The sequence below is a fragment of the Pristis pectinata genome, chromosome 41, assembly GCF_009764475.1.
Source record: "Pristis pectinata isolate sPriPec2 chromosome 41, sPriPec2.1.pri, whole genome shotgun sequence".
Lineage (NCBI taxonomy): Eukaryota > Metazoa > Chordata > Chondrichthyes > Rhinopristiformes > Pristidae > Pristis > Pristis pectinata.
This window is the reverse complement of record NC_067444.1, coordinates 4,610,262-4,624,209: the sequence shown is the minus strand read 5'-3', so window position 1 is coordinate 4,624,209 and position 13,948 is coordinate 4,610,262. Positions and strand designations below refer to the sequence as shown.

The 13,948-nt window shown below is 41.6% G+C and overlaps 1 protein-coding gene across 12 annotated transcripts in view; it reads right to left on the bottom strand.

The window, feature by feature from the left end:
* The window catches only part of LOC127566432 (uncharacterized), an 87,371-nt gene that overhangs the window by 24,541 nt on the left and 48,882 nt on the right, over positions 1–13,948 (bottom strand). For 2 of the 12 annotated variants that reach the window (XM_052008841.1, XM_052008840.1), the window contains exons 6-7: positions 13,694–13,783; positions 10,282–11,159 (exon numbers count right to left, since the gene is read on the bottom strand). The exons of 9 other annotated variants lie outside the window; for them this stretch is intronic. In XM_052008841.1, coding sequence (XP_051864801.1) covers positions 11,140–11,159; positions 13,694–13,783 — 110 coding nt within the window. In that variant the 3' untranslated portion in view covers positions 10,282–11,139. Of the gene's footprint in view, positions 1–8,265; positions 8,343–10,281; positions 11,160–13,693; positions 13,784–13,948 lie in introns of those variants that run through there. One more of the 12 variants, XM_052008832.1, reaches the window with a different exon arrangement.

The window sequence follows — 13,948 nt, the reverse complement described above, 5'->3', positions numbered from 1 at the left end:
AGCAATGGGTTAATAAGGGGTTGTGTTCAAATGGCTCACTGCGTATTGGACGCATGCGCAGCAAGTGCAGCCCAACAACCAGGAAAATATGACGGTAGAAATGAGGAAAGAACGATGTGAAATAGACTTCAGCAGGGATTATTGACATATTCAGTGTTACTCAGCATTAGCATTCGATTTGAGTCGGAAATAGTAAAGCAACGTCTGCATTGCAGCATGTTGCGTGATTTTGCAGAGAAATATGAAATAAATGTCACAGAACAGATGGTAAATTGTGAATTTATTTCTAACATAGACATGGCTCATGCGGTTCACGTAGATCGTCAAAATATGGGGTTTTTCGAACTGTCGCATGATGTGATGAAATCAACAAAGGGATTTGGGATCCGACTACGCTTTACTTTATGTTTTGATTGTGCTTGTATTCAAATAATATTCAGATGATGTGTGGTGATGCCAAGAAATAAATACGGTGCAGCCTCAGCGGTGGAGATTGAAGCAGAGCCATCTTTTCTCCAGAGGTGTCAGTTGAAGAACGGCGTCATAGATCTCCCTAACATTAAATATACTTCCAGTTTAACTTCGTAGACTGTCCAATCACAACCACGAATCAAACACTGCATTAAAACGAGACATAACATGCAAAATAACGTGACAATTATTTAACGCCATGTGCGCATTACGCAATGAGACACTGGAAACATAGGCACAGCACAGAGTGAACGTGTAATAGGTACTGGAGAGGTCAGGTGAAGAGGCGTGGTGTACACATAAATGAGTCAATTACTCTGGGGTAGGCAAGTTCCTCTGACGTGCTGTACACGAAAAGCTCCAATACAAGATATATGTCACGTGTTTTGAGCAGGAAGTTAAGAGTGGTTGTACATCCGAATATGAAATTAAGCCTACTGATAGAGAACACACTGCTGCAATATTTCTAGGATCCTTTCAAACCATGCGCACATTTACTCCTGCAACAGAAAGTGGATATCACGAGTAATTCCGACATGCTTTTGGTGTTACTATTTCCCAAGAACTGATTACTTCCCACGTCAGGAATAAAGGCACATATAGCTTAGGAAGACCAAAGATGGAAGATTTCCCTCCCTGACTGGCATTCATAAACCAGATTGCTGCCGTTAATTATTGCAGCATTATTTAAAGATTCAGTTAATCATTGACTCCAAGTATTCGGAGAGAGACCTGAAGGGGATTAACAGGAACTTGAGGGACAACTTTTTTCTTTATACAGAGGAATGTGGAATATCTACTAAAGGAAGCAGTTGAGGCAGGGAGAAAAAAATCATTTTCTAAAGGACAGTTGCACAGGTATACTGAGAGGACAGTCCAAAGAGATTATGGGCAAAATGCAGGCAAATAGGACCACCTTCCATGGCCAATTTAGTCCACGAGGACCATTTGGGCCTGTGGACCAGTTTCCGCGCTTTGTGGCTCTATGACTCTGTTAACAATGAGCCTAAAGGATTTGCACACAATGCCGCCAAATTTCGCCGTGACAGGAAATATTCAATTGCATGTTCGTCTCGTCCCATGCGGCTGTGGCCCGTCAAGTAGAATGCCGTGAAGATAAGAAAGTGGAAGAAGGCGTTGGAAGATGCCTTCCACAAATATTGGAAGGTCTTCAGTACAGATCCAAATTAATTTTAGCGGATTCCATTAAAAAGGTGAAAGTAACGGAAATAAAAGTGTTATTCTCTTCAACGGCAATGATGTAGCTTCCAACAAGTACAACGCGACCGCAATAAAACTTTTATTTTGCCGAATTGATGTTGAATTGGGAACTGACTTCTAAAGCAGATATGTATTGTGGGTTGGCGGGAAAAATAAGAAGTTTGCTGCATGATTGGAAAACTGGAAGTTTAGTAGAGCAAATCAGACACAGGATTTGGGGACAGATGACACAACAGACGACCTTATAAACAAATAAAAAGTCGAAACGACGAACATTTGAGGGGCATTTAATTTCTAGAAGAAATTAAATTTCTGTTTGCCGAGCTGAAAAAAAAGAAATCAGATGCACCTAGAAGAAAAACATGCAGATCGACTTTGCTGCAGAGAAAATGGCATTCAAAGGTGACATGAGAAACATTCCTTACAAGTGGATGGATTTGTTCCCTTGGCAATTGATGGAACAGCCAAGTTGATTCATCAATGTGTCAAGCAATTTCAAGGACCATCGCCTCCCCGTACCCCAGTGAAAGGGGAAGGTGAGTTTGCGAAGCAATAATACGAACAAGGAATGCGTAAGTGATGGACGAAGGAACACAGGTCAATTCTGGTTGAGATTGATGTCATGATCCAGGCTTGCTTGAAGCACAGAATCAAAGATGGGCAAACCCTGCCGAATATATTAATTTACGTGACGAGAGGTCACTACTATAAAGACGTTAACACCGACAAAACAATCAGTGCAGCAAGAAAAACTGTATGTTGAAACATAATGCATTAAAACATACTGCGGTAGTTAATACATCTTCAATGTGTGCCAGACACTCGTTGATGCAGTTTAAGGTAGTCCACAGGACCCATATGTCCAAAGATAAGTTAGCTCGTTTTTATAACCATATAAATCCTATATGTGACAGATGTCAATAGAATGTGGCTTCTCTGACACAAATGTTTTGATCCTGTCCTCTTCTTGAAAAATATTGGATAGGCATTTTTTACATTATTTCAAACGTATTGAACATTGATTTACAACCTCACCCTATCACTGCAATTTTTCGATTACCAAGGATAGAGTCTGGCCATTTATCTGCTTCTGCTAACCGTATGATTGTCGTTGTTACATTAAAGGCCAAACGATCCATTTTGCTTCAATGGAAGGATCCAATACCCCCTACTACTTTTTAATGGTTCTATCAAACTATATCATGTTTAAACTTGGAAAAAATTAGGAGTGGTACTGTTGATCCTTCGCTTAAATTTGAAGATATTTGGAGACCATTTACTCAATATTTTCACATGAAGCAGATCCCCTTTCAATAACTTTCCACCTTGGAGGAACGGACTTGAAGACATAATATTGTTCTGTTTCTACTGAGAAATTTTAGGCCAGTTTTTATTTTCCTTTCTTTCTGTTCGTTTCTTTTAAATTTTGTTTTACTTTATATTGTTTATAATTTTTCTTATTGATTTGTTTTTTAATTTCTATAATAAATCTTTTTCTTTCCTTTCTTTTATACTATATTCATTTACTAAGTGATCGTTGGATCTACAGATTTTTTTAATATTTTGTTCTTTATGATTATCTATGCTTTGATTGTTATCCAGATCTCTTTGTATTACATGTACAAACTTCGATGCTATATATCAATCTGTATTAATTTGAAAACTAATAAAAGGATTGAAAACGGTAAACTCCAAAGCATTCCTTCAATTGAAGCTTGTAATTATCGGTTTACACATACATCCTTCTCAATTCTCTATTAATTTCTACACAGCATTTAGATGTTATCCCTGATGCCGGCATTTATTCTGCACTGCTAAACAGAACCTTTTGGAATAATAGAATAAAAAATAATCCACCATCAGTACTGTTGACCAGATATATGTGTCACAGAGGAGCGCTGACGGCATATTTTATTTCTAAAAGGCACTAGGGCACCGCAATATTCCCATGTAAAGACAATAAACTTTAATTCATAATTCGATGATGTCCTGATTTGCGTTGCCGAAAGGCAACGTGGGATTTGACCTCGTGTCAACGGGCCATCTCCCTGGTAGTCAATCCAGTTTTTCAATCAATACATTTCTCGGCCTCGTTAATGTCCGATTCCCGAATACTGCTTTTGAAGGTTAGAGAGTCTGTAGACAATTTAAGAAGGATTGAGAGCAAATTGAGAAATATCTGCCCAGAAGATGAGAAGAAAATATTTGTACTTTGTGGCTTGCCGTCATTTGAGTGCATCCTGTCAAGATCCAACGGGAGTATGATTTGTGACTGGTTTTCAGAAGGGATCAAAATAAAATATAGAACGGGAGACTTTCATATATCTGGACAAGAAAGCTGCAATATGATGATTGTTTGTAGCTTTAAATGTTTTTTTTTATCGTGGTGTCTGCTTTTTATCGTCCTATGATTTCCACAGATTGCCTGTATTTCTTGGTTGTGAGGTTGGAACGAATGGAGGATACTTTGCAAGATATGAAGTTGTTGTTTTCCTCCGATTAGAGGAAAGGCGGGAATTCTGCCGACGACATGAAATAATGTCCTTCCTGCAGCCATACAGGATAATGACCCGTTAAACAGGTTGCGCACACGACACTTCCCGGTCGAAACGTGCGATTTAATAGCTGCAATGTCTGAAACGGTCAGTCCTGTCTGAACAGCGTGAACATGTATAAAGATTGAGAGTGATATACTGTACTGAAGTCATCCAAAGCAGCAGTTTGCAACTGAAGTGTTCACATATAGAGTGGAAAGTTCGGTTAATTGGTGGGAGTTTGTTTTAAAATACGCTGGCGGCGAAGAGGCGTACACTAACAAGAAAGCTACAGCAGCGTTTTCCATGAAGCAATTCGTCTCCACTAGCCTGAGCATACTTTGTTGAGGGGTCCAATTCGAAATGGCCAAAGAAGGGAGTTAGGTCTAAATAATTAGAAAATTATGCCGCTTCTTGAGACTGCTTCCTATTTCAATTTTAGTTGCTGAATTCACTGTCAGATGTGCATATGTTCGTGCGTCATTTCCACAAAATAGGGAAGATAGTAGTAATACTGAAACTGCATCACACAAAGAAACCGCAACTAATTTTAGCCGTGAGAGTAATAGCTGATAACAGAAATCTGCACTCACAGCTCAGAGCTGTTTCAGCACTGACAAAGCGGAAGTTACCATTCAAATAAACATGTGCAGCTGATATCAATAATTTAAAGCCAACAGCATTCATCTTATATTCACAAAAAAAAAATTGAAGGAGATCAGTAGGCTATCTGTAGAAACAAATTATTACTTGCACGATCGGACAGTTATTTCCCCAGAAGCAACTGATATTTGTCTGAAAAACGGATAGTGATATAATCTGAAGGATTTTCTCCGGATTGGGACAAATTTTGAAGGGAGATGTAATGGCCAATAAATTGTTGAGGAAGAAGTGGAAGGAGAAAGTTAATAGAAGAAATGGGACGAACGGGTTGAAGGATTTTTTTTTTTTAGTGAGGAATATTAGGGGTGATAGTGAATGACCTAGGGTATGGATCAGTGGCCATTGCAAATACTTGGTTGGGAGAATGATAGAACCGTCGGCATAATTTTCTCGGCCAGGGTTTGAATATTTTAGAAAATATAGAAAAGTGTGGGAGATGCAGTTGCACTATTAATGAGGGACAACATCACAGCTAAATTGAGAGAGGAAATAATGGATGGCTCATACACTGAGTGTATATTGATAGAAGTCAAACATAAGAAACTTGCTATCACTCTGATGTGATTATACTACAAACCCCCCAAGAGCCACCAGGACACTTAGGAGTGAGATTATCCAGGAGATTAGGGAAATGTTTATAAACAGCAGGGGTATTGTCGTTGGTGACTTCAAAGACTCGAATCTAGACTGGTAATTCTTTATTGCAAGAGGGTTAGAAGCGGCAGAATTCGTTAGGTGCATCCTGGAGGGTTTCTTAAATCAGCATGTACATAGTTCAAAGAGAGATCCATGCTGGACCTGGTACTGGGGAATGAGCTTTCAGTGGGAGAACAGCTGGGGAAAAGTGACCACAGCTTCTCAAGTCTTAGATAAGTCTAAGTGTGAGCTTTTCCGGGAGAATATTAAATTGGAGCAGATAAAATTAGGAGTTTTATCGGCAGGAATTAGGGCGAGTTAATTCAGAACAGCTGTTTTGGGCGAGTCCACATGAATAGGGTGTTTAAAGACCAACTGCACAAAGTACATGACAGATGTTTTCCAATAAGAACGAAGCACAAGGATAGCACAGTGCAGGAACCTTGGATGTCGAGAGAGGTGGTGAAGTTGTCAAGAAGAATAAAGAAGCGTCCGTAAGGTTTAGGAAGCTAAAATGAAACGGGGAACTTGAGGATTATAATGAAGCTGGAAAGGCATTCAAGAAGGGAATTACGAGAGCCAAGAGAGACCATGAATTGTCCATGTCAAGCCGGATTAAAGAGAGTCCAAATGTATTCTATGCAGACATCAAAAGAAAAAGTCGGGAGAGATTAGGGTCACTGGTCAATAAAGGTGTAAACAAGTTTTTGGAGGCGGAGTATGTGAGAGAGGCCGAAATAAGTACTTTGCAGCAGTTATCACAAGGTGAAGGAGGTGGAGAATAGGGACATCACTGTGGAGCGGGCTAATATTCCAGAGCATTTGGAGATAAAGAAGGAGGTAATGGTGGGTGTCTGAAATAACATTCAGGTGGATGTCCCTTGAACCGGGTAAGGGCACCCCCAATTATTACGAGAGACAAGAATTGATGGATTGATCGATATGGTTTTTTTTTGGAAATTGATGGAACCGCGAAATTGATTCATCAAATATACGGCTGAATTCCGAGGACCTTCCACTTCCCAGTGTCTCGATGAATGGACAAAATGAGTATGCGAATCAATTCTACGAATGGTGGACAAAGGAACTCAAGTATATTCTGGTTGAGATCGATGGGACGGTCAACACGTGTCTGAAACTTGTTTCTCTGATCATGGTAGTGGGAAAATGGGCGAAATGCAACCACGTCCTGTTGAAATATGCTTGAATAGGCCGTGTTCCTAGTTCGCCTTGCCAAAGATGTCTTGAAGATGCGATAGTCGCGCACGGAGACAGAATTACACCCATGCTGCTGACGGGCGAAATAGAAGTTAGCCCTCTATATTGTTATGGGTTTGAGAAGTGCCACTGAAAACGTCTAAAGCTGAAGAATAATCAGCCGACTTGGCAGCTGTTCCTTTGTCACTCCTGTCTTTGACAGTGTCCGCCCACTGTACAGATGTATGTCTCAATGATGTGCTCAACGCGAGCAGGCAAAATGAGGAATTGCTCTGAAAATATTTTCCCAAATCTCAGCCTTGCCTGCGCATTCCCACAAGCATTGTGTCCTACAGCTTCAGAAATGCGCGCTCACGACTATCATTGTGTTAAATGAAACAAAATTAATTAAAACTTCTAATTCCGACAAGAGCTGTGAGATTTCTGAGTAATGTCAGCAGGATTAGCCTGGAGAATCATTAATTCTCAGAAAAAGGAACTTGGTCTACTCAGAATAAAGCAGTTAAAAATACACAACTAAAACATTGACTGCCCATGACATCATTGTCCTATGAAATTACGGGAATGTTTGGAGGAAGTAGAGAACCTGGTTCCTCATTGCAGTGTAACCTGTGAATGTGGCAAGAATCCGTTTGTCATAAATGATGCTTCACGTCGCACATGAGGTTTTTTGCGGGTTGAGGATTTTGGCCTAACTGAAATTTTGGCACAACGCTCCCTGTTTTGACTGCTCACCTTTAATCATTGATCAACATTTAAGTTGACACACGGGAAATATCACGAAAACTTGCTGAGTGGCTTGGGATTTTTACTCAAACCTTCACCCTGTGCAGTGACCTTTCAGGGAACTATGAAAGATGACTTGCAAGTCATTGAGAGTTCGTTTCCCATACGCCTCAACAAATTCCTTCCACTGGTAAGATCTTTCTGCTTTTTCTCATATACGTGGACACCTCCCCCTCGAAGCATCTCGGTTGTTGATCTCAACTACACATGTGGTTCTATATTGGATGCATGCTCACTGCTGTGGGCAGTGGTCTTTGCAGTGCTGGGTTAACTCGATACCTTCCCTACTTCTTCTTTCAAGATGAACAGTGCACCGCATCTGATGAAGTACAGATATTAATAGTGTGTTGCCAACCTGGTAACACCACAATTCCTTCGAGTCCGCCACCAACCTTTACTCAGTGACATGCAGCTGCATTGCAAGATATTGCTTATTCACAACAATAACTGAGAGAAATAGAATATGAACAATAGACGTGACTAAAATCTATTCTACAAACATTGAAAACACACATTGAAGATTACCCGTCGTTCTATAAAATACCCCTTGATAATTCCTCAAAAGCATAGGTCAATAAAGTTAACAGAAATATTGACAATTAATCCAGTATTTGCTGGTTTCCACTCAACTATGACAGATCAAACTGAAGATTTAGTGCCACGCACGCAAAATACTTGCGGTAATGCGTAGAACGAGCACAGATTACCGCAGACAGAAAATTGTTCCACGACTTACCAAAGAGTAGAAAATAAGCGACGAGATTCATGGTTTACTGTCGGCTGCTTGGAAAAATCACTGTGTTCTGGGGAAGTGCGCCTGAGACGGTTTCTCAGAACCGGAAGGGCTGAGGGATTGATGGCAGAAGGGGAGGATCACATGGTCTCATGATGCCTCTGTCAATGCGGCACCGCAGAGAGTCGTCTAACTTCAAACGAAATGTTTTATCTGCTGTAAACGCCACCTTCATTCCCCTTGACTTCTGGAAGAAGATCACTAACTGTTGAGACAGGAAAGGAATGTGTAACAATGCAAGTTGTTATTTATTCATTGTGTCACAAGATCTCGTCCTGTTGCGGAATGGCAGTGCTGTGAAATATTCGCTCCTGTCCATTCAATACAATCAGTTTTGCATGAAAACAAAATATTTCCATGCGACGGACGACAAAATGCCAAAACGACGTTATTCAATGCAATCCCCAGGAATGTGCTCACTGCCGTTATGGATGTATTTCAGTGGTGGACGCATGGAAATCTCTGCCAGCAGAGGTGGTGGAGGCAGAACCATCAGGCATATTCTACAGACTCTTAAGAGAGAGTGAGTGAGAGAGAGCCAGAGGGAGAGAGAGAGAAAAAGAGAGACAGGGAGAGAGAGAGAAAGAGAAAAGGAAAACAAGAGGAGAGCGAAAACAAGCTGATAACTTGTTAAGATAACTCGAGAGAAAACAAAAAGAAAACAACAAATTATGCGCATAGTCCGATAATTCCGTTAATGAAAAGGAGAAAGAAGTCTGAATGAGTTTATTGCTTGGGAGGAGATGTTCTCCGTTGTTGGTGCTAGTTTGACAAATGATTTGCAAACTTTTCAGCTGCTGTGCACTGTGTGACGTTTAACTTTCGAGAGGAAATGACTTTCCTTCTTGTCCCTGGGGCATCGATGTTATTTTTATCTGTTCAGAGATCTTAATGTTCAGTTTTAATGGTGCCAGAATATACTGAAACGGACATTAAACTCAGCGCCTCCAGGTCGCCACTGTCACTATTTCATGCGACAAGTACCAAGCTTGCGGCGTCTTACCTGTTCTAAATATATTTCATAGGGATAGTTAATCACGATAAGATGAGTATGACAGAGAAGCCGGCAGTTTGCCCCAGTGTAAAGATTACACCAGTTGTAACGTGCTGTTGGAATACAGTAGAAATAAACATCCTCACCAAACAAAATGTATTGCCTATCAGCTTTAAGTCATTCTGCTCAAGTAGTTATTGCTGGCCACACCCACCTCGGACAATCTCACGGCGTCACTCCCATCGACGATCATCACACTGCAAATGAGGTCACCGAAAATGGATCGCCGTTGTTTCGTCCACGAAGTGCATCCAGTTGGATAAATGTTCAGGCCTGACTTGGGTGCATTCTTGGATCTTGTGAGAAACTAGAGAATATACTGAGGAGGACCTGGTACAGATATTTGCTTCATCTCTGGCCACGGGTAATGTTTCAGAGGAGTAGAGAGAGAGGTTAATGTGTCATTATTGTTTAAAAAGGGTCGCGAAGACAAGCCAGGAAGCTGCAGGCTAGTGAGTCTGACATCGATGATGGGTAACTAGCTAAAGGGTATTCTTGACGGACAGCAACTACCAACATTTGGAGACACCAGGTCTGATTCTGGACAGTCAGCACGGCTTTGAGCGTTCAAAATCGTGTCTGAAAAACCTCTTGGATTTCCTAGAGGTCATCAAAAGCTTAGCTGAAAGTAGGGCAGCCGATGTTGTCCATATGGACGGCGGTGTCAGCTCAGTAACAACATTATCTCCATTTACACCGCTGCAATGGTCTTCTAGCGTTCACCACATCTGCACCACATCGAAATTTCATAAAAAGATAAAATAACCACGAAGCATACCCGGGAGCTCACGTGATTTGGGGGAACTCGTGCAAACTTTGGGCATTGATACTGAAAGAGATTTGGAGCATGATCGGAAACTGTAAAGACATCTGTTGATTCTACAAACACCATTTATTTCGTCTGATGCATGAACTGAGAAATAAAACACACACAAAGCAGGTGTATTTCTAAGTAATCAAAGCATCAAAAAAGTCTTCTATTTGGAATTGTCATTGGTTCAGCATTCAGCACACGATGTGACATTTAAAATAACATTACACGTTACACAAGTAATGTTATCGTATTTCCACTTTTAAAAGCCATGAACATTTTACACATTGATGTACCAGGTGTGTGTGTTTGTGTGTGTGTGTGTGTGTGTGTGTGTGTGTGTCTGTGTGTGTGTGTGTCTGTTTGTGTGTGTGTGTGTGTTTATCTTCATCAACCCAATAAAATATATAAAATTTATTATTCACCAAGCCAATAACATACATAAAATATATAATTCTGTGGCGTGGCTTTTAAGTAAGATGTAGACGCAACATGGTCACGTAACAACACGGTTGATGTCAGATCAGACACAACGTAAATGCAGAAATGGGAAATCAGGAATATTTCTTCAAAAAGTACAGAAAATGCAAAGCAATTTCCTCAATTACAGAAGATCTACAGCGCTGCTGGACAGTGGAATCTGTATAACTTTGCGCACCGGTCACTACAGCTGAAATGTAGCAGCAAAAAGCAGTTCGGAGGCCAAAGAATCCCGGGGTGTTAGTTGCAACATGATTTCAGTCCAAAGACAAAATTTTTAAAATATTCCCTTCACTGATTCGACCTTTGCCATTGACATCTACAAACGGCTGGTTGAGAATACGCGGCTGTCCAACATGTTTGGGATTCAGTTATCAAACGAAGATGTCAGAAAGGGATCATCGTCTCAGAATATTTGAGCGTGACTGTAACTTCCATCCCGTTCCGCGTAATTTGGATTTCATCTCATTCATCAACGTCTTCTGAAATTCCCTGTGAACCGTCAGAGAGCGAAAGCAGACATTAGGAACACAATGGATAAGGAGATTATTGGAAGGCAGGTAGCATTTTAAAATACCAAAATTAAACAGTTAAAAGGTCCTAATATTAAGGAAGACCTTATATGTGCGTTTATCACGTAGATGCCACGGACAGGAAAGCTGACCAGCGCCTCTACTTCCCCAGGAGGCTAAAGAAATTTGGATTGTCCACTTTGACTCTCACCAACTTTTACTGACGCACATAGAAAGCATCCTATCTTGAAGTATCACGGCTTGGTACGGCGACTGCTCTGCCCCAGGACCGCAAGAAACTGCAGAGAGTTATGGAAACAGCCCAGCGCATCACGGACACCAGCCTCCCCTCCTTGGACTCTTGTCTTTGCCTCTATTTCTCTTGGTGAAGCAGCCAGTACAATCAAAGATCCCACTCACCCGGGACATTCTCTCTTCTCTCCTCTTCCATCGGGTAGAAGATACAGGTGCCTGATGGCACGTACCGCCAGACTTGAGGACAGCTTCTACCGCACTGAGATAAGACTATTGAACGGTTCCTTTCTAAAATGAGATGGACTATGACCTCACGATCTACTTGTTGTGACCTTGCACCTTATTGCACTGGACTTACTCTTAGCTGTGACACTTTACTCTGCACTATTACTGTGTTTACCTGTACTACATCAATGCACTTTGTACTAACTCAATGTAACTAGCTTTGTAATTAATTGACTTGTACGATCGGTTTGTAAGACAAGCTTTTCACTGTACCTCAGTACAAGTGACAATAATAAACCAATACCAATACCAATACCAATCCTTCTCGTGAAAGCAAAGTGTGATATTCCGATCGGAAAAAAAAACGGCAGAGGATTTTCGGAAGTTTTGAGGGGAAGCACAACTCCCGGCAGGCGGAGGAGAGTGTAACCAGAGGGCAATAGATTGGATGGAAATTAAAAAAAGAAACGGAGAGTCAAACGGCCTTCATGATGAGAAATGGAAGCGTTTAGGGACTAGACGTCCATGATAATGATACGGCTTAGGGAGACAGGGAATTTGAAGTAATTAAAATGTTGGATAAACCGCAGTTGCCGGAAGTCTGAGGGCAAAAGATAATATTGGAAACGTCAGCAGGTCAGAGAACATGGAAAGAAAAACGAGTCAATGAATCTGGTGGAAGACTCTTCATCAGTATTCAGAAGGAGATACAACTCGTCCCGGGTTGCATAAAACGAACTGGAGGGAGAGATAAGGGGATTAGGATGATTACATGTGGCAAGAAATGGCGTTTTCGATGGAACAATGGCTGCCGTGAGAGAGTGAATATAATCAAAAGAGAAGGCATAGTGTTGGGTAATGCCGGGTTGTCTGCTGTGCTGTAGTACGTTGTTCTCTGCAACATACAAAGGAAAACTAGAAAATACACAGTTACTTGAGGTAAATTGGAAATGGACAAAACAGATACAAGCAAACTGCGTCATCAATATTAGAGCCACTCAAGACATGATAAAGCATGATGGACGAGGGTCCAAGAGCAGTACGTCACAAGAGTGGAGAAGGGAAACTACAGTTCAAAGGAGGCTCCACCTAAGGGGCAGACTATTGCGCAATGGACGAAGCAGTGAAAGGGCGCAGACGGAGTGACCACAAGATACGCGGGCAGTCACATGGTGACTCCGGGGGATTTCGTATGCTGGGAGGTAGGAAATGAAAACCGGTCACGAAGGGGTGATAGAGATATCGTCAAGAAAAACAACAGGCAGAAGGACCAGCGAACGTGTTCTCAGGAAGCCACGATGGAGAATGTAGGGATGTTTGATAAGAATGCCATGAGGTATTCAGACAACCGATTGTCTGTGCGCTCGATAGAGCTTAGGATTCAGTGGCATTCAGGAGATGAATCAATGTAGACAATCAGCTCTGAGGTGGAATCCCCCAGATCTGTTGCAATGGGGCCGAGTGCAGATGTATCAAAAGAGGACCAGGTGATGCGAAAGGCAACTCGAGTGGATCAAGCACCCCTTACAGTTGACTGAGTGCGTTATATTCGTACACTGGTAACACACAGTCGGAAAGCAACGGAAAGTTCATGTTGGCTTCTTCTCGTTATTTTTGTCATTATTTGCCGGGCACTCGTTTCATGAAAGGTACCAGTTACGTAAAAGGCCCAATGAAAATGTCAGAATCATTCAGCAGCGAAAGAGGCGTTTCGGCCCACGGTGTACAGACAACTATAGGCCTCTTGACACCAATCGCAAATTGACCCCATTATATTCTCCCCTTTAGCCCGTCAACTACACGCAAATTCACTCAACAGATGCTTCGCATCACACACGGACTTGAAGAAATTTGAGGTGGCCAAACAACCAATCTTCCATTACGTTTGGGATGGCACCTGTCAGTCCATTGTATCTTTGCACATTACCTCTCATTCGGAGCCCAGACGGGGATCAGTGTCAAAGGCTGAAAGCTGAAACAACCGTGCTAATTTTTGCTCTGCGAAAGGATTCTTATTCGCAGGGATTAACCTACCGATCTTCCACCAGTAGATTCCCGTCGCAGTAATCAGGAGGCTCAAATTCACCGCTGGTAAAACCGGAATCCACTCACGAATGTGCTCAGCTGAAAGGCAGAAATCGAAATAAAATGTTGATGTGTTAACTTGTGCAGTCAGATGCCTTCCGCAAGCATGCGGCGTTAAAAGTGAACCATAAACTGAGTGAAACAAACCACATCTACAGTAATCTTAGTGCAAGCTCTTGTGCGGAATCCAACTTCACTGCTGGT